We start from the raw sequence: 21,818 nt of genomic DNA, 5'->3' as shown, positions 1-21,818 counted from the left end.
ATGTAAAGTATTTTCTGAGTGTTACTATATTGCAGATGGGGGAGGCATCCAACACAAGCAGTAGACTTAATAACATGTCTGAATGGATATCTTTATTAACCTTTTATTTATATCCTCACCGTGACAGAACAGAGTGCCACAGGGAGACTAAAGTCAGTACGGTCAACATTATCAACAGGAGTCTCTCTTTAAAAATACAACTATTAGAGATATACAACAATGTCGGAACAAGATTATTTTACAAGCAGTATGACATGATAAAATGACAAACAGCAACAAAGAGGTTAACAGAGTAGTAGAGAATGCATACTGTAGAATTCAGACACTGCTGGTGGGAGGAGCTATAGCATGAAGGGTTCAATGTAATGGCATAAATGGAACGGTATCAAACAAAGATATGGAAACCACGATACGACTCCGTTCCATTCATCCCTTGAACCTGTCCTCCTATAGCTCCTCCCACTGGACCCCTCTGCTAGATTTGGCTCCAGTTTGAGATCTTACTATTTTATACATGTGTGAAAACGTGGATAGAGTTTAGTCAAATTACATATAAGAACCAGTAAAAAGTATAGAAATTCTTCTTCATGGGATCAACCCCATAAAACGGACTTATTACAAACCAACATACCTGGAGAATTGTATTGATCACAATTGTGGTGGGAACAATCATTTGTGGAGGGAATCACAAATGTTAGCCTCTAAACGTTAGTGGCTCTCGATTACTCAAAGACATCGATCTAGTTGGAATTCATCTATAGTTGGGAACAGAAATCACTGGGACTCCAGTTAACGGTCACAGATATTCTCTTACAGAGAGATTTCTTTTGATCGAACACAATTTTAAAAAAGCTGATCTTGAGCCTTGATTGTGCTGTAGCAAAAGTGTTTCCCAAGAACACTGCACATCCCTGATGACTGTACTTTACATTTAGCAGACGCTCTCATCCAGAGCAACTTACAGAAGCAATTAGGGTTATGTGCTTAGTCGAATCAGGGATTCGAACCAGCAACTTCCCGGTTACTGGCCCAACGCTCTTAACCGCTAGGCTGCCTGCAGCTTCTGTGACCTTGCTATGTCCCTCTGAGACATTAGCATGTTCTGTGTGATATTAACTCCTCTCTGTGAAACATGCACACCCCTGTATCTCTGTGATGTCCACAATATGTATTTATGATGTCAACACCTCTCTGTGACATAAACATGTCTCCCAGAGATGTCATCACGTTTCTGACATAACATTACAAGCACATCTGTGAAAGATTTCTCAGTGACATCAAAACATCATCCTGTCTGTGTGACCTCACCACCATCCTATACATGAAGTGTACATGAAGTAAACATCAAGAAACAATCAAACACTTTGCTACAAATAGAAATATACAGTAGGTGATCAAAACTGGAATGGGACTACATTTGAAAATCGTTACTCCCACGTCATGTTCAGTTTTACCTTAAGGCAAGCGTTAGTCTAACCTAGCATAAAATTAGCCAAATATCTACCAGTTTAAGGACATTATGCAACTCAAGCCATAACGAAGTTATGTAAAAATGTTTTTTTAAAAAATAAAATAAAAAAGTAATGCACATCTGCTCTCTAAACCACAATTAGTGCATTTACAGTGCAGTTGAGAACCTTCCGGGCCTCTGGAAACAAAACAGAGCGGGAGAGTGACAGAGGAACTAGTAAATAGTGTTGAATGCTTAGTATTCATGGGTGAGTGTTGAGAGAAAAATGCAGCTATGCTACAGAGTAGTGTGTGTAAGAACAGTCGTGAGAGTTTTGAAGGTTCTAGAAGGCTTGGTCCATCCCGCTCTCTTAAGGCCTTAGAGGAAACACAAGCAGCTTCTAATTTTACCCACAATCCCACAGTGAGAGATTAAACAGCGTAAAACATCAGTGCATGGGAACTTTAGCGCTACATTGACTTTAGTTCAGTACCATTTCAATACCTATGTGCCTGTAAAGAGAGCAAAAGCCAAATAAAAACCTCTTGTTCAAAACCTTACACCGTTTTTCATTATAAGCAAATTAATCTTAACTAATCGCAAAGGCAACTGAGTATGGGGTCTTGGTTATCAGGACTAGAAGTGATATCTGTACAGTTGTGTAAATTGATGAAAGATGTTTTAGGTATCTGAGATGAAGTTGGACAAGGTCTGTAGGAGAACAGCTGTGGCTACAGCTCGGCCAGGGTTGCCATGGTGATGGCACATACAGCCATGCCCTCTAATGACTCTTCCATCCCCTCCTCCTGAGACAAACGAGTGAGTTTAAGGCCAACTAGTGAAGAGAAAGAAAGAGAGAGGGAAAGAACAACTAGCGAGGAAAGAGAGAAACTGACCTCATGATCAGTGAGGGATATAGAGCGATAAGCACATTGCATCTCATACTGTACACACTATGCATATGGGTATACAAAAGCTGTGTTGTCATGGTTAGCATTTGCAATATTTAAAATGTAGAAAGTTGAAGTAAGCAGCCAATAGGAGAGCCCTGTGTGTGTCTGTTGGGCAGGGCTTTGTGGATTATCGGGTCTAGCAGTCCAATGTTACAGCGCAAAAGGAATTAGAGCTGACCCACTATGTCAAAGAAACCAGACAGAGGTGGAACATACGTAAACACAAACACTGCTCCCTTCCATTCACACATTAGAACAGAACATTGTGCTTGGCAAACCGCTGAACGGGTACACACTGGAAGTTAGACCTGAGACACATTTGAGACTCAAATTCTCACGTACAAAACTGACACCAAATCAAGAAAAGGGTTACCAACACTAGTACCCACCCACTTACACAACACAACACACGCATTCGTATCTTCATCCAAACGACCAGTGGGAGATGAGTGAACAGAAGCAGCCGGACAAAAAAGGAGCCAGAAAGATGAGGAGACAGAGGAGGTCCCAATGACAGAGACATCTGTCAGTAGAGTAGAGGACAGAGTTTAAGGGCCGATGGGGTTAATCAACGTGGGGAGAAGCCTGTTGCTATGCTGCAGCCAACCACTTGCGTCATGTCCCATATCTGTGGAAAGAAAGAGCCAATCAGGGATTCAGTAAAGTCAGATGAATATGTAAAGATGACAGTCATTCGCATAGAAAGTAGACACGCATTGATGCACATCACAATGGTAAAATGTAAACAACCAACACCTCAACATTTTTGGAGGCAGGTTATTGACATGTCAGTGCTACTGTAGCAAGCAAAATAGTGTAGAGACGATTGCTAACCAACTGCAAACAATTTTATCTGACAAGCTAATATTCTTGGCTAACTTTGGGGCGAAACAATTCACTTACTTACTGTTAAATTAGCCACTGTAAATCTCTTTGCTAGCAAAGGCGATGCTGTCTCCAAAACGGCAAGGTCTCCAGTAATGTTAACTTTGACGTTCTAGAACGTTTCCGCTTTCCAAGCATATTAAAAAACATTTAGTAGTATTGAGTCTAAAACCCACTCATCAGGGACTGTATCTGACCACTAGTTACTGATCAAGGCTGATAGTATGTCTGACCTTGACGACACGGTCGCTGCCACAGGTCACCATCAGGCCTCTGGAAGGGTCCATGTCCATAAAGGCTATGTTGTGCTTCCCCTCATGGAACGTTGCTAATGCAGTACGACTGGAAGATGAGACAACGTGGTACGTGAGGAAATGAGGGGGTGGGATGAAAAAGACAAATGTAAATCACATTTTTATTATACTCCATTATAGTATTATTATAGTGACATTCCATTTAAGTCATCCAGCAGACAGTCGCTCTGGATAACAGCGACTAAGATTGTTTTGAGATGTTTTATCACAATTATGTTCTATTACTCGTTGATCATACTCACTCCTCGTCCTTGACGGTGTCGTAGCAGGTGTCACACACACGCACCTGGAACTCAAAGCCCATCACAGGGTATGTAGTGCTCTTGGAACTACACTTCCCACACACCGCCTTGCCACACTTCCTGCAGTGGTGCTAAAACAGGAAACACGAGGGTTCGCCAAGGGTCAAATAATAAAGACAGAAATATAGGAACTAGGAGTGATCTATGTGCCTATATCTATATTTCTACCACTACTATTACAATAGAGTCACAAGGATATTTGCATTACAGTAATGGCTACACCAGGGGCTGCCTGCCTTCTCACCTGCCGAAGCCCAATGGTCTTAGAGTCCCACATCAGCATTAGCCAAGGGTAAAAAAAAATGAACTGATCACTCCCTAGTTCCTATAGTTCTACCATTACTATTATACAGTTACAAGGTCACAGTAATGGCTATGCCAGAGCCTTGTATTATATTCTCAATACAGGGCTCTGGACTATACCAGAGGCTGCCTGCCCTCTCACCTGCCTAAGCCCAATGGTCTTTGAGTCCCACATCTGTTTGACGTTCCAGAAAAAAGGCTGCTCACACTTCTGACATGAGTCACTGTCCAACCACTGAGGAGCCTGTAGAGAGTCAAGCAGGAAGAGAAAGTTACAGAGTAGAGGGGGAGTGATGTTACTTTGTAGCAATATTCAACTTTCAACACCAAAGGGCAGTAGAGAGTTGACGTCGCTCCTTAACAAGGAGATTGTGAGTTCAGCAGCATCTAAGGCAGGGGTGGGATAACTACGATATGTGCCAAAAAGGTTACCCACCTCTGCTTTTTAAGGAAAAGGTGACGTGAGGCATTGAGATGTATTCCTGGCTCCTGATTTACAGTGCATTCTGAAAGTTCAGACCCCTTTACTTTTTCCTGCATTGTTACGTTACAGCCTTATTCTAAAATGTAATTGTCCCCCCCCCTCATCAATCGACACATAATACGCCATAATGACAAAGCACATTTTTTTAAATTGAAAATAAAAAGAGATACCTTATTTACATAAGGATTCAGACCCTTTGCTGTGAGACTCGAAATTGAGCTCAGGTGCATTCTGTTTCCATTGATCATCCTTGAGATGTTACTACAACTTGATTGGAGTCCACCTGTGGTAAATTGAGTTGATTGGACATGATTTGGAAAGGCACATATTTGTCTATATAAGGTCTCACAGTTGACAGTGCATGTCAGAGCAAAAACCAAGCCATGAGGTCGAAGGAATTGTCCGTAGAGCTCCAAGACAGGATTGTGTCGAGACAGATCTGGGGAAGGGTACCAAAAAAATGATCCAGTACTGAAGTACCCCAAGAACAGTGACCTCCATCTCTCTTAAATGAAAGACGTTTGGAAACACCAAGACTCTTCCTAGAGCTGGCCGCCCGGCCAAACTGAGCAATCGGGGGAGAAGGGCCTTGGTCAGGGAGGTGAACAAGAACCCGAAGGTCACTCCGAAAGAGCTCCAGAGTTCCTCTGGGGAGATGGGAAAACCTTCCAGAAGGAGAACCATCTCTGCAGCGTTCCACCAATCAGGCCTTTATGGTACTGGCCAGACGGAAGCTAATCCTCAGTAAAAGGCACGACAGCCTACTTGGAGTTCAGACCATGAGAAACAAGATTCTCTGGTCTGATGAAACCAAGATTAAACTATTTGGCCTGAATGCCAAGCATCAGGTCTGGAGGAAACCTGGCACCATCCCTATGGAGAAATGTGGTGGTGGCAGCATCATGCTGTGAGGATGTTTTTCAGTGGCAGAGACTGGGAGACTAGTCAGGGTCAAGGGAAAGATATACGGAGCAAAGTACTGAGAGATCCTTGATGAAAACCTGCTCCAGAATGCTCAGGACCTTAGACTGGAGTGAAGGTTCACCTTCCAACAGGACAACGACCCAAAGCACACAGCCTTGACAACACAGGACTTGCTTCGGGACAAGTCTCTGAATGTCCTCGAGTGGCCCCAGCCAGAGCCCGGACTTGAATCCGATCAAACATCTCCGGAGAGACCTGAAAATAGCTGTGCAGTGACATTGTTCATCCAACCTGACAGAGTTTGAGAGGATCTGCAGAGACGAATGGGATAAACTCCCCAAATACAGGTGTGCCAAGCTTGTAGCGCCATACCAAATTAGACTCAAGGCTGTCGTCACCAAAGGTGCTTCAACAAAGTACTGAGTAAAGAGCCTGAATACTTACGTAAAAGTGATATGAGTTTTGTATTTAGAATCAATTTGCAAACATTTCTAAAAACCTGTTTTTCCCTTTGTCATTATGGAGTATTGTGTTTAAATTGATAAGTGGAAAAAAACTTCAATCAATTTTAGAATAAGGCTGTAACTTTACAAAATGTTGAAAAAAATCAAGGGGTATGAATACTTTCCGAATGCACTGTACCTACCTCTTCTCTGGGAGTGTCCATGTTCCACACAGTGACGCCGCCATCTGCAGAACAGGACACCAGCTGTCTGGTCAGCTGCAGGTATCGCACCGCCTGCACTCGTTCACTGGGGGGGGGGGGGGGGTGTAGAAAATAGAGTGATCTTCCAAAGAATTCCAGACGTAAATTGGTCTGATAGTTACACCATCTGAGGAGCTCACAGATGGTAAAACATCAAAATAAAACATTAGGAAGTGAACAGCTCCCTGCGACAACTGGTACTGACCTACAGAGCCCTGCTACTGATAAGCATATGCATTGGCTGACACACACACACACACACCCTCCCTCTTACTGGTGTCCCTGGAGCAGTAGTGTTCGTCCCTTGCGGCCCCCGATATCCCACATGATGACACTGTGGTCAGACGCTCCTGAGAACAAAAGCCTCTGAACAGGATCCCACCACAGAGCTCCAATACTACCTGAGGGGAGGGGGGGGGGGGGGGGTGTGAGGAGAAGGAGAGAGAGACCAGGAAGTTATGACAACAGACAGTTGGTAGTGTTGGTAGTGTGACCGCTTGGTATGGTAACTGCTTGGCATCCAACCGCAAGACGCTACAGAGGGTAGTGTACATCAGTACATCACCCAGTACATCACTGAGCTTCCTGCCATCCAGGCCCTCTACACCAGGTGGTGTCTGATGAAAACCCAAAAAATGTTCTAAAACACCAACCACCCAAGTCATAAGACTGAGCTCTCTGCTATCGCACAGAAAAGCTGTACCGATGCACCAAGTCAGGAACCAACAGGACCCTTAACAGTTTCTAACCCAACGGCATTAGATTGCTAAAAAGTTAACCAATTGCTACTATCTGCATGGACCCTTTTTGCACTTTTTCTGGTGCAAAAATGGACAATCAACAAGGGGCTATGCATTCTATGGAAAATTATGAATGATGTGGAAGGTGCATCATTTTGGGTTCCCGCGTGGAGCATCGGTCTAAAGCACTCCATCTCAATGAAAGAGGCATCACTACAGTCCCTGGTTCGAATCCAGGCTGTGTCACATTGGGCCGTGATTGGTGGTCCCATAGGGCGATGCACAATTGGCCCAGCATCGTCCGGGTTTGGCAGGGGTAGACTGTCATTGTAAATAAGAATTTACAATTTATGTTAACTGACTTGCCTAGTTAAATAAAGGTTAAATAAATAAATAAATAATTTACCACATTTGCCACTAGAAATGTGTTCAACATCCACTAAGTAGCTAGCAAGTTTAGTACAGTAGCTAGTTGCCTTGGTGACCAAACAAACATAGTTGCATGTTTCGCTAACCAAACCATCAGCCCTACTGCTAGTATGAAAATCAAATTCAACACCACCAATAAATGTTCAGTTCGACTTTTGCTTTCTAAAGCAGCTCAAACGTTGAACATGTGCATTATAGAGAAATAATGCACGCTACAAAGAATGCCCTTCAAGCCAATCAGAAATGAGTATTCAACAATGCCATGGTATAATGTTTATTATAAACCAAGTAGTTTGGCTCCAAGATGCTGAAGGCAGTGGTATATCAGACTGTATACCATGGGTATGACAAAACATATTTTTTTACTGTTCTAATTACTTTGGTAATAATAATTGCAGCAATAAGGCACCTCTGGGGTTTGTTGGCCAATACACTACCACAGCTAAGGGCTGTATCCAGGCACTCAGTGTTGTGCATAAGAACAACCCTTAGCCGTGGTATATTGACCATATATAACAGCCCTTCATACCCCTTTGCTTAATTATCTATCCTGTTGCCTAGTTACTTTATCCTTACCTATATGTACATATCTACATCAATTACCTCGTACCCCTGCATATCGAATCAGTACTGGTACCCAGTCACATACAGTGCATTCAGAAAGTACTCAGACCCTTTGACTTGTTCCACATTTTGTTACGTTACAGCTTTATTCTAAAATGGATTAAATAGTTTCCCCCCCTCATCAATCTACACACAATACCCCATAATGACAAAGCAAAAACATGTTTACTTTTTTTTGTTGCAAATAAAAAAAATGACATTTACATAAGTATGCAGACCCTTTACTCAGCACCTTTGTTGAAGCACCTTTGGCAGGGATTACAGCATTGAGTCTTCCTGGGTATGACTCCACATGCAAGGCACACCTGTATTTGGGGAGTTTCTCCCATTCTTCTCTGCAGATCCTTTCAAGCTCTGTCAAGTTGGATGGGGCGCACCATTGCACAGCTATTTTCAGGTCTCTCCAGAGATGTTCGATCGGGCTCACCTTTGCCCCAGTCTGAGGTCCTGAGAAGGTTTTCATCAAGAATCTCTGTACTTTGCTCCCTTCATCTTTCCCTTGATCCTGTCTCCCAGTCCCTTCCGCTGAAAAACACCACCATGCTTCCCCGTAGGAATGGTGACAAGTTTCCTGTCATGTGCCTTTTACTGAAGAGTGGCTTCCATCTGGCCACTCTACCATAAAGGCCTGATTGGTGGAGTGCAGCAAAGACGTTTGTCCTTCTGGAAGGTTCTCCCATTGCCACAGAGGAACTATGGAGCGCTGTCAGAGTGATCATCGGATTCTTGGTTAGCTCCCTGACCAAGGACCTTCCCACCCGATTGCTCAGTTTGGCCGGGCGGTCAGCTCTCGGAAGAGTCTTTGTGGTTCCAAACTTCTTCCATTTAAGAGTGATGGAGGCCACAGTGTTCTTGGGGTCCTTCAATACTATACATATTTTGGTACCCTTCCCCAGATCTGTGCCTCGACACAATCCTGTCTTGGAGCTCTACACACAATTCCTTCGACCTCATGGCTTAGTTTTTACTCTGACATGCACTGTCAACTGTGAGACGTGTGCCTTTCCAAATCATGTCCAATCAATTCAATTTACCACAGGTGGACTCCAATCAAGTTGTAGAAACATCAAGGATGATAAATGGAAACAGGATGCACCTGAGCTCCATTTCGAGTCTCATAAGGTCTGTTTTTTTATTTTTAAATACGTTTCCAAAACATTCCTAAAAACCTGTTTTCACTTTGTCATTATGGGGTATTGTCAGGGAAAATGTTATTTAGAATAAGGCTGTAACAAAATGTGGAAAAGGGGAAGGGATCTGAAAACTTTCTGAATTAGCATTTCAGTCTACACCGGTTGTTTACGAAGCATTTGACAAATAACATTTGATTGACTTTAGAAGGTTGGGGTGAGTCAAAGGGAAATGAGAGCCAGTTTCATCCTCGCACTTGATGGTTTTTTCGACTGCACTTGAAAAAAACTTTAAAAGTTCTTGAAATGTTCCATATTGACTGACCTTCAAGTCTTAAAAGGAATGGACTGTCGTTTCTCTTTACTTATTTGAGCTGTTCTTGCCATTATATGGACTTAGTCTTTTACCAAATAGGGCCCTCTTCCGTGAAGCATGGAGAAGGAGGTGTGATGGTGCTTTGCTGGTGACACGGTCTGTAATTTATTTAGAATTCCAGGCACACTAAACCAGCATCACTACCACAGCGGTACACCATCCCATCTGGTTTGCGCTTATAGTGGGACCAACATTTGTTTTTCAACAAGACAATGACCCACACCTCCAGGCTGTGTAAGGGCTATTTGACCAAGGAGGAGAGTGATGGAGTGCTGCATCAGATGACCTGGCCTCCACAATCACCCGACCTCAACCCAATTGAGATGGTTTGGGTGAGTTGGACCACAGAGTGAAAGAAAAGCAGCCAACAACTTCTCAGCAAATGTTGGAAAAGCATTCCAGGCGAGGCTGGTTGAGAGAATGCCAAGAGTATGTAAAAAATGTCAAGGCAAAGGGTGGCTACTTTGAAGAATCTCAAATCTATTTTGATTTGTTTAACACTTTTTCGATTACTACATGTTATTTCATAGTTTTGATGTCTTCACTATTATTCTACAATGTAGAAAATAGTAAAAATAAAGAAAAACCCTTGAATGAGCAGGTGTGTCCAAACCTGACTGGTACACCCACGCAATTTTCGTAAAAAACAATGTGCAATCACACACACAATATATACACTACTCAAAAAAATAAAGGGAACACTAAAATAACACATCCTAGATCTGAATGAATGAAATATTCTTATTAAATACTTTTTTCTTTACATAGTTGAATGTGCTGACAACAAAATCACACAAAAATTATCAATGGAAATTAAATGTATCAACCCATGGAGGACTGAATTTGGAGTCACACTCAAAATTAAAGTGGAAAACTACACTACAGGCTGATCCAACTTTGATGTAATGTCCTTAAAACAAGTCAAAATGAGGCTCAGTAGTGTGTGTGTGGCCTCCACGTGCCTGTATGTTCTCCCTACAACGCCTGGGCATGCTCCTGATGAGGTGGCGGATGGTCTCCTGAGGGATCTCCTCCCAGACCTGGACTAAAGCATCCGCCAACTCCTGGACAGTCTGTGGTGCAACGTGGCGTTGGTGGATGGAGCGAGACATGATGTCCCAGATGTGCTACAATGTGATTTTCTGGATTTTTTTTCTCATTTTGTCTGTCATAGTTGAAGTGTACCTATGATGAAAATTACAGGCCTCTCTCATCTTTTTAAGTGGGAGAACTTGCACAATTGGTGGCTGACTAAATACTTTTTTGCCCCACTGTACATACAAGTACAAAACTGTTACCCCACTGCATGACAATACAGTATAGTGCCATACAATCTGCCAGCAACATTTCCTCTTTTTAAATGATTGCCAGTTAGAGATGGCATCCGAGCAATTTGTAGTGTCCGTTTCCATATTGTCCATAGGCTGTCCGTGTGTGTCACAGGAGGCTGCTGAGTGGCAAATGGCTCATAATAATGTCTGGAATGGAGCAAATGGCATCAAACGCCTGAAAAGCATGTATTTTATACCATTCCACTCATTATAACAAGCCCATCCTCCCCAATTAAGGTGCCACAAACCTCCTGTGGTGTGTGCGTTACCTTCGTGGCCCTTCAGTGTGGTGATGGTGGAGTAGGTCTGTCTCTCCAGTTTCAGCAGGGTGATCTGTCCTGAGTAGTCCCCTACAAAGGCATGCTGGGTGTCATTGTCATACCTAGACACAGAGTCAAGGAAGATACACAGGAAGAGCACATAGGACAGATAGGAAGTTACCTTTGACCAAAGAAGTAATTCTTAGGAATATGAACATTAACAACAAACTGACCCCTGTCCAGCTCTCACGCAAACAGAGAAGGATACTGTAGACAGGAGGCCCAGGAGCCGAAGTAGTGGCGCCCCAACATACTGCCGCTCTGGGTGCACATCCAGCTCACACTCTTGTCGTGTCCGGTGCTCACCACCCACTCGCTCTCCAGAGAAAACACCATGTCTGACACACGGTTCTGATGGGCTGGACACACACAGCCACAATGGGTTAAATACACACAAATGTTGAATTCTTTATCCACTCAACTTTCTCTTTCTGCAAAAGGTTTTAGCGAGTAGAAAGACTATAGATCACTTAATGGAGATATTCTGTTCTGGGCCCATTTTCACTGCTGGATGAGAACTGCTACAAACTTCCAGAGACATGTTTTGTGGCAATTAATTCTTAAAAAAACAACAACTCAAGTTTCCCTAAGCAGGGATTTTCCCGTGATGAGAGGAGGGTCCAGACTGCATGGCTAGGCTGTTAGTAACAGAGACCATATATTCTCTGAGCCTGGGGGAAGGTGACTGTAATAACAAATTAATAGTCAGACAATATGAGGTGGTGGTGGATCATCATCATCATCATCATCATCATCAAGTTGGGATTGCTTGAACAATAATGACTTATCCTCTTTCACTGTGGGTCTGGGTCTGTGAGTGTGTGCATGCATGTGTTCTAAGCAGCAATGACGTTGGGTCTCTATTTCCTGTTCGGACATTTCCCCAGAGGCATGCTGGGTAGGGACCAGATGATTTCTCATGGGACTGGGCAGTGCTTCAGAACACAGCCCAGTAGAAACACATACACACACTAATGTACACTAAAGGACCATTATCACTGATATATACTGTTACACAAGACTCCATTACTGAACACTAGAGATGATATCATGTCTACGTCACCAAAGCTTCTTAGTTTTCATTGGCTTTGTAAAGGCAGAAAACCCCCACTAAGATCTCACCAGGATAGGTCTTCACATGGTTCATCTTGTTGAAATCTTCAGACAGAAGGAATTCCTGTTAGCACCACCAAACAATAATAAAGATCAGTTACCTGTCCCACTCTTATTCCATGTAACTTCATACTTGTAGCTTGTTTCTCATTCAAAGCAGGGAAACATTAGAAACGGGGTCAGTGTGAACCAGATTGGAATGTTATGGGTCCACTCAAAACACAGAGACTGGGGTTTACACATGAGGTCATCTTAAAGGCTTCATCTCACTCACCACAATGGCTCCGTTGTCCTGCCCAATGAAGATGCGCCTGCTGTCGTGATGGTATGACATACAGGAGCATGGCGCTAGTACAGAGATGAAAAATATGTCTTGAAAAAACAAATTGTGCATGGCCAATGTTTTGATTCGATAGTATACGCTTCAGCTAGAGGCTTGCGAAAGTATTCACCCCCTTGGCATTTTTCCTATTTTGTTGCCATACAACCTGGAAATAAAATATATTTTTTGGGGGGCCTGTATAATTTGATTTACACAACATCCCTACCACTTTGAAGATGCAAAATATGTTTTATTGTGAAACAAACAAGAAATAAGACAAAACAACTTAAAACTTGAGCATGCATTATTATTCACCCCCCCCCCCCCCTTTGAGCCACCTTTTGCAGCAATTACAGCTGCAAGTCTCTTGGGGTATGTCTCTATAAGCTTGGCACATCTAGCCACTGGGATTTTTGCCCATTCTTAAAGACAAAACTGCTCCAGCTCCTTCAAGTTGGGTGGGTTCCGCTGGTGTACAGCAATCTTCAAGTCATACCACATATTCTCAATTGGATTGAGGTCTGGGCTTTGACTCGGCCATTCCATGACATTTAAATGTTTCCCCTTAAACCACTCAATTGTTGCTTTAGCAGTATGCTTAGGGTCATTGTCTTGCTGGGAAGGTGAACCTCCGTCCCAGTCTCAAATCTCTGGAAGACCGAAAGGCTTCTCTGAAGAATTTCGCGTATTTAGCGTCATCCATCATTCCTTCAATTCTGACCAGTTTCCCAGTCCCTGCCGATGAAAAACATCCCCACAGCATGATGCTGACACCACCATGCTTCACTATGGGGATGGTATTCTCGGGGTGGTGAGAGGTGGTGGGTTTGCGCCAGACAGTGTTTTCCTTGATGGCCAAAAAGCTCAATTTTAGTCTCATCTGACCAGAGTACCTTCTTCCATAAGTTTGGGTAGTCTCCCACATGCCTTTTGGCAAACACCAAATGTGTTTGCTCCTTTTTTTCCTTTAAACAATGGCTTTTTTCTGGCCACTCTTCCGTAGAGCCCAGCTCTGTGGAGTGTATGGCTTAAAGTGGTCCTATGGACAGATACTCCAGTCTCCACTGTGGAGCTTTTCAGCCCCTTCAGGGTTATCTTTTGTGTCTTTGTTGCCTCTCCGATGAATGCCCTCCTTGCCTGGTCTGTGAGTTTGGTGGGCGGCCCTCTCTTGGCAGGTTTGTTGTGGTGCCATATTCTTTCCATTTTTTAATAATGATTTAATGGTGCTCTGTGGGATGTTCAAAGTTTCTGATATTTTTTTATAACCCAACTCTGATCTGTACTTCTCCACAATTTTGTTCCTGACCTGTTTGGAGAGCTCCTTGGTCTTCATGGTGCCCCTTGCTAAGTGGTGTATGAGACTCTGGGGCCTTTCAGAACAGGTGTATATATACACTGAGATTATGTGACACTTCGATTACACACAGGTGGACTTTCTTTAACTAAACTTATTTAGGGGCTTCATAGCAAAGGGGGTGAATACATATGCACACAACACTTTTCTGTTTTTTTTTTTTTGAAACAAGTAATTTTTTTCTCAATTCACTTCAACAATTTGGACTATTTTGTGTATGTTCATTACATGAAATCCAAATAAAAATCTATTCAAATGACAGATTGTAATGCAACAAAAATAGGAAAAACAGCAATGGGGATGAATACTTTTGCAGGGCACTGTATTTTTTAGCATCTAACGTTAGTGGATGTTTCAGCTGAGGCCTACTTCTAATCGCTTGTGGTACTTACAGGAGACCGTGTGGTAGATGCTGGGCCAGTACTGTCCACTGTCTCTCTTCAGCCATACCCGGATAGTTCTGGACATAGGACACAGGAAATGTCATATTCAAACTTCAAGTGCCCCTCTTGGCACTACTCCTGAAGGTGCAGCATGATAGTCTCAAATGTGAATAGGGATTACAGTACTAGAACTTGGGCTACTTGGGAGAAAAATGTCTGTAAGACTGTCAGCTCCTCTATTGCAATATAATACATTTTTAGAACACCATGAAATTCTCAAGCCACAAGATCATTGTGACACAAAAGGAGAGTACAGTGCCATTACGACAGTCCAGTCACAAGATAGATAGATATATATATATATATATTTTTTTTTTAAAGAACTTCTCATACTACTGGATTCTCCCTTCCTCAAAAATTTTCCTTTTCTAGTCAACCATGAGAAGCTTATCCTACTGGGGACAAGGAAGGGTATCGCTCCAGAGATTTAAATTCTCTCTATACCTTGCTCAGGATATTGCTCCTCAATGTACAATTGACCAAGCATGACCGACACATTAATTTGCTCTGATCTACGCCTGCCTGGTGCCCTAAAGTTGACTAGAAGCAGATGGCCCCACGTTTTAGAGAAGTGCCCATGCTACTCTCTTCCTCACCATTTATGAATAGTTTTTGGAGTTGGGTGTTAATGGCCTACATCTCTTTTGTGTCTAAATTGTGTGGTTAGGAGGTGTACAAAATGACTGAAAACAAAATAAAAATTAAACTGCAATTGGGGTTGCAGTAACACTTGTCAATTGATTCACATAAGGCATACCCCTAAGATAATGTCTCAAATAATGGTGACCATTGGGTATTAGGTAGTGTTTTTATGCTAGTTTGCTGTACCTGCACCAAAACTTTAGTATTTTTCCTTCATAGCTTGCTCTCCATCTTTTTAAATAGGCAGCCAATTTGTTTTCAAGACTTTTATTCCCATAGCTGATCAAAACTCATCCTCTCATGACTCTCTCGTCCCTCTGCAGCAGACATATGGTGAGCAAGATGTTTGGCACATCGAATCGAAATACATATAGAATCGTGAGAATCTCAATACGTACCGGAACCCATGTATCGTGATTAGAGGTCGACTGATTAGGATTTTTCAACGCCGATACCGATTATTGGGGGACCAAAAAAAGCAGATACTTATATTTATGTTTAATAATGACAATTACAACAACACTGAATGAACACTTATTTTAACTTAATATAGTACTTCAATAAAATCAATTTAGCCTCAAATAAATAATGAAACATGTTCAATTTGGTTTAAATAATGCAAAAACAAAGTGTTCAGTTCCTTGCTCAGAACATGAGAACATATGAAAGCTGGTGGTTCCTTTTAACATGAGTCTTCAATATTCCCAGGTAAGAAGTTTTAGGTTGTAGTTATTATAGGAATTATAGGACTATTTCTCTCTATACCATTTGTATTTCATTAAAGACTTCGTTATAACATAATAACACACAGAAATATGAGCCTTAGGTCATTAATATGGTTGAATCTGGAAACTATCATCTCGAAAACAAGACGTTTATTCTTTCAGTGAAATACGGAACTGTTCCGTATTTTATCTAACGGGTGGCATCCATAAGTTTAAATATTCCTGTTACATTGCACAACCTTCAATGTTATGTCAAAATTATGTAAAATTCTGGCAAATTAGGCTGCCCAAACTGTTGCATATACACTGACTCTGCGTGCAATGAACGCAAGAGAAGTGACACAATTTCACCTGGTTAATATTGCCTGCTAACCTGGATTTCTTTTAGCTAAATATGCAGGTTTAAAAATATACACTTCTGTGTATTGATTTTAAGAAAAGGCATTGATGTATATGGTTAGGTACACATTGGAGCACCTACAGTCCTTTTTCACGAATACGCACTGCATCGATTATATGCAACGCAGGACACGCTAGATAAACTAGTAATATCATCAACCATGTGTAGTTAACTAGTGATTATGATTGATTGTTTTTTATAAGATAAGTTTAATGCTAGCTAGCAACTTACGTTGGACTAGTTAACTGTAAGGTTGCAAGATTGAATCCCCGAGCTGACAAGGTAAAAATCTGTCGTTCTGACCCTGACCAAGGCAGTTAACCCACCGTTCCTAGGCCGTCATTGAAAATAAGAATGTGTTAACTGACTTGCCTAGTTAAAAAGATTAAATAACAGGTGTAAAAAAATAAATAATTTTTTAAAATTAAAAAATGTAACGGCCAAATCGGTGTCCAAAAATACAGATTTCCGATTGTTATGAAAACTTGAAATCGGCCCTAATTAAATCGGCCATTCCGATTAATCGGTCGACCTCTAATCGTGATAATATTGTATCATGAGGTCCCTGGCAAATCCCAGTCCTAGTATGTAGCGAAGGTAACAGGTAGCGAAATATATACCAACTAGCACACAAATCAACAATATCCTGATGTCAGTGCCAGGATTGTGCAGCTAGCTAGCGTTACACACATTGTTATGCCCTGAGGATATGCATTCCAAACCTACTAACTAGCTAACTTGCCAAATCAATAAAATAAATATTTGCTATTGCTAACACCTACAAAAGCAGTAAACTGTTTAAGCAGTTGCCTCTAGGAGCGAAGTTGATTCATCACACAATGAGCCATTGTTTAGTGTACATATAAATCATTGGTTTACAGGTTATTTAGGCAGAGGACAGTTAGCTGTTTGGTTAGTTTGATGATAACCTTGTCACGAAACGTGGCGATGTTTTCAAATTATGCAGACAACGTCACGCACATTTACAAATCCTAAATGTCCCTAGTCTGTAATGAATGTAGAATACAATTCTATTTAAACTTACTCTGCTGACTGTCTGTGGTGTTGGTCCCTCAGTTAGTATTTGTAGACAAAATATTTTTAAACTGACTTCAAAACGCGGGTCTATGTGTTTGGTAATCAAGATGTATTTTGCTCATGACTGAAGGCACACACACAAGACGGAAGTATACGCATGCGAACCATGCATACTAACCCAAGTCTTGCACATAGAATTACAATACCAGAAATGGACATGAACCTTCATAGGATGGTCCAAAGGTCAGCCATATTGCTCAGGGAGTTGGTCATGGTTTGACAGTGCTGTGATAACTTTGTGTTTTACACTAACTTAAGAATTGATCTGCACTATATGTGTGTTAGCTAGCTAACCAGTCAATTTTAGAGGAATGATTGTATTCAAACAATGCAGTTAATCCACAGTCATACAATGGCTCAAATCAGATGATGATAGAAAAGTTGGACTTATATTGTTTCCATCATATAATAGCACTAAAAGTTTTCCAAGAAAAATACATCTAAGACATTTATGGTCTGTTTACATTTATTTTAGAGGCCATTTATACAGAAAATGTATATAAAATACAATACCGGTCAAAAGTTTCAGAACATCTACTCATTTAAGGGTTTTTCTTTATTTTTACTATTATTCTATATTGTAGAATATTATTATATTGTAGAATAATATTATTCTATATTGTAGAATATTATTATATTGTAGAATAATATTATTCTTTATTGTAGAATATTATTATATTGTAGAATAATATTATTCTATATTGTAGAATATTATTATATTGTAGAATAATATTAAAGACATCAAAACTATGAAATAACACATATGGAATCATGTAGTAACCAAAAAGTGTAAACCATTCAACATATATTTTATATTTGAGATTCTTCAAATAGCCACCCTTTTCCTTGACAGCTTTGCACACTCTTGGCATTCTCTCAACAAGCTTCATGAATTAATTTCAATTAACAGGTGTGCCTTGTTAAAAGTTCATTTGTGGAATTTCTTTCCTTCTTAATGCGTTTGAGCCAGTCAGTTATGTTGTGACAAGGTAGAGACGGCATACAGAAAGAAGACAGCCCTATTTGGTAAAATACCAAGTCCATATTATCGCAAGAACGGCTCAAATAAGCAAAGAGAAACCACAGCCCATCATTACTCTAAGACATGAAGGTCAGTTACTCCGGAACACTTCAAAAACTTTGAGAATTTCTTCAAGTGCGGTCGCAAAAACAATCAAGAGCCATGATGAAACTGGCTCTCATGAGAACCACCACAGGAAAGGAAGAACCAGGGTTACCTCTGCTGCAGAGGACAAGTTACCAGCCTCAAAAATTGCAGCCCAAATAAATGCTTCAGAGTTCAAGTAACAGACATCTTAACATCAACTGTTTAAAGGAGACTGCGAGAATCAGGCTTTCGTGGACAAATTGCAAAGAAATCACTACAAAAAGGACACCAATAAGAAGAAGAGACTTGCTTGGGCCAAGAAACACAAGCAATGGGCATTAGACCAGTGGAAATTTGTCCTTTGGTCTGGAGTCCAAATTTGAGATTTTTGGTTCTAACCACCTTGTCTTTATGAGACACATAGTAGGTGAAAGGATGATCTCCGCATGTGTATTTCCCACATTTTAGGGTTTATGACAAAGCTAACACAGAACAATGAGCCAGATATTTCACTGGACGTATAAATGTGAAGCATCCTGTTGGCGTTTCCACTCACTACCAAATATGGTGATGAAAGGAACCCCAGTGACTGGCAGTGGGAGAAGATGGAACAAGATGGATTTTCCCCGACATTCAATTAATAATTTCATCTCCAAACAGTGGACTGCGTTAGTAGACTTTTGCCAAAGTTTCTAAAAATTGCGTTAGGGAACGCATACTCTGTTAAGTGCGCGTTCCCTAACGGAAATATGAAAATAAAGGCTAAAACGCGCCAATAGGATCTCACTAGCTCCTGCTTGGCCCTGCCTACCTCCTTGCTTGTTCTGTCCACTATGATTAATTTGCTCCCATTGGAAAGACAAGCTCTGGGTTAGTTATAAAAATATTTGTAGCTAGCCCCTCTAGTTTAATAGGATATCTATTGTCTTGCAGGTGTTTACATGGTTTTGCGCACGTACCAGGTGATATATATTTAAACTTCAATACCGGTGTTCTAAAAAGTCGACTAAATATTTTCCTGTAGATATTTTGTCTAAAGTTTGGAAAATTTGAAGGATCAACATCAGACAATAGGCTGAGTAAGTTAAAATATAACTGTATTCAACATTCCGGCTTGTAGAGGAGGACCATTTCAAGAATCAAACACTGTCATGTTGTTCCAGACGGTGAATTTAGAATAACACCGTCTGGTCCCCATGGCAAATTGTGTTATTGACTGTACGTTTGTTTGTGTGTAACTCTGTGTTGTTTTTGTCGCACTGCTTTGCTTTATCTTGGTTGTAAACGAGAACTTGTTCTCAACTGGCCTACCTTGTTAAATTAAATAAAGGTGGGAAAAAATAACAGTAAGCAGGCTAGCTAACGTTACCGTTATCTGGCTAAGAGCTAGATAATGGTCTGGAAAACAGCTAATGGGGCGTCAGACAACCTACCTGTCCTCGCTAACCGTGATCACTCCGTCCTCTTTCGGTATCAAAACTGCAGCATTGACCGCGTCCGAGTGTCCTTCGATTTTATTTAGAAGAACTGGTCTTGAGCTTTGAGGCCTCGAATGAATCTCTGCCGCCATGGCTATGTTGTCTTTTTCTCCCAACTCGACAATCAGATGACGGCTAAGGAAGTTCAGTAGGATTACCATAATGTCTAGAATAGCAGCGCACTACTTTGTTTCTTCTTCAAACTATAATATTATGGCGGCCCGTAAACAAACGTTAGCGGTGCACAGCGCTTCCTACTGCATTGGGGCGTGTAGTCAATCACAGTTTACAGACTAAATGAATATAAAGAAAATAAACATTGAGAGAAACTAAAACCTATCTAATCCTGTTCTACTAAGACAAAAAATATCCCTTCCATCAAAACCTCCCCATCCCTGTCCAACCTCAATAACCCAACACATCAATCTTTTCCTCTCTTCCACATCTTTTTTTTTATTGTACCTTTATTTAACTAGGCAAGTCATATAAGAACAAATTCTTATTTACAATGACAGCCTACCCCGGCCAAACCCTTACCCAGACGACGCTGGGCCAATTGTGCACCACCCTATGGGACTCCCAATCACGGCCGGTTGTGATACAGCCTGGAAGCAAGTGCTTGATAGGAAGCCCAATAGCCATCATCACTGTTACATCCTCAGAAAGCATGAGCTCCTGAGTTGGGAAAATATTGTGCAATACACCGACGCATGTCTTGTATTCAAGATCCTAAATGGCCTGGCTCCCCCTCCACTCAGTATTTTTGTTAAACAGAAAACCCAAACATATGGCAGCAGATCCACAAGGTCTGCCATGAGAGGTGACTGTATAGTTCCCTTAAGGAAAAGCACCTTTAGTAAATCCGCTTTCTCTGTGAGAGCTTCCCATGTCTGGAATACACTGCCATCAGACACACATAACTGCACCATCTATCACACTTTCACAAAATGCATAAAGACATGGCTAAAGGTCAATCAGATTTGTGATCATGATCCCTAGCTGTGTATTGCTGCTTTCCATGTTGTCTGTTGTCTGTAGCTTGTGATGTGTGGAAAAACTTTGTTGCTTTTCTGAATGTTGTCTTGCTGCTTTTTGTCCTATGTTGCTCTGTCTGTATGCTATGTCTTGCTTGTCCTATGTTGCTCTGCGTGTACTCACTGCTCAATGATTATCTATATTGTAATTGTTTTTAATAACCTGCCCAGGGACTACGGTTGAAAATTAGGCGGCTGGTTAAAACCGGCACTTTTACTGAAACGTTGATTAATGTGCACAGTCCCTGTAAAAATAAAATAAACTCAAACTCAATCAAACCAGGGTCTATAGTGATGCATCTTGCACTGAGACGTAGCGCCTTAGACCGCTGCGCCACTCGTGAGCCCACTACCGGTACTTACAACAACGCATCAACAAATTATTTCTTCACTGTTTCATCAATCAGACAGAAACCATTTGCATGCTTGTCAACTAGATTCAATGACCAGTTCAATGTACAATGTCCTACATGCAACAAAGCAAACACCACCTCTTCCTTCCTAAATTGAATCTTGGTCCACCAACCTTTCTTTGGAGGGCTCTGTCCCATCTATCATAATGGCTTTAATCTTACATTTGGCCTAACTTCTACCCAGTGGAGCACGAATATCCATTTTACAGTGCATTCAGAAAGTATTCAGACCCCTTGACTTTTTCCACATGGTGTTACATAGCACCCTTATTCTAAAATTGATTAAATCTTTTTTTAAATCATCAATCTACACACAATACCCAATAATGACAAAGCAAAAACAGGATTTTAGAAATGGAAATATATGTTTTTCAACTGTCCATCCAAAGCCAATGCCTTGTCTACTAGGGCACACAA

The 21,818-nt window shown here is 41.3% G+C and overlaps 1 protein-coding gene across 1 annotated transcript; it reads right to left on the bottom strand.

Annotated features, from left to right (window-relative positions):
• Window positions 1–70: 70 nt before the first annotated feature.
• Window positions 71–20,200, bottom strand: LOC110504104 (WD repeat and FYVE domain-containing protein 1). The gene is made up of 12 exons (XM_036961189.2): window positions 19,910–20,200; window positions 14,453–14,520; window positions 12,659–12,732; window positions 12,394–12,448; window positions 11,480–11,630; window positions 11,221–11,333; window positions 6,596–6,722; window positions 6,262–6,367; window positions 4,350–4,451; window positions 3,845–3,975; window positions 3,522–3,630; window positions 71–3,031 (listed from the first exon to the last, which is right to left on the bottom strand). Exons 1-12 carry the CDS (start codon window positions 20,113–20,115, stop codon window positions 2,972–2,974), a joined length of 1,302 nt encoding a protein of 433 aa, XP_036817084.2. The 5' UTR covers window positions 20,116–20,200; the 3' UTR covers window positions 71–2,971.
• Window positions 20,201–21,818: the final 1,618 nt, after the last annotated feature.

The sequence above is a fragment of the Oncorhynchus mykiss genome, chromosome 24, assembly GCF_057628025.1.
Source record: "Oncorhynchus mykiss isolate SJ-2025 chromosome 24, ASM5762802v1, whole genome shotgun sequence".
Taxonomy (NCBI): domain Eukaryota; kingdom Metazoa; phylum Chordata; class Actinopteri; order Salmoniformes; family Salmonidae; genus Oncorhynchus; species Oncorhynchus mykiss.
Note: the sequence above shows the minus strand (reverse complement) of the source record. Positions and strands in the feature narration are given on the sequence as shown.

Excerpts from the sequence above, each read along its gene's own strand:
- LOC110504104 (XM_036961189.2), bottom strand. The coding sequence starts at position 20,115 with ATGGTAATCCTACTGAACTTCCTTAGCCGTCATCTGATTGTCGAGTTG. Across the intron at positions 11,631-12,393 it reads CCATGTGAAGACCTATCCTG|CCCATCAGAACCGTGTGTCA; the intron begins GTGAGATCTTAG and ends GTGTGTGTCCAG. Across the intron at positions 6,723-11,220 it reads CACACTGAAGGGCCACGAAG|GTAGTATTGGAGCTCTGTGG; the intron begins GTAACGCACACA and ends CCCTCCCCTCAG.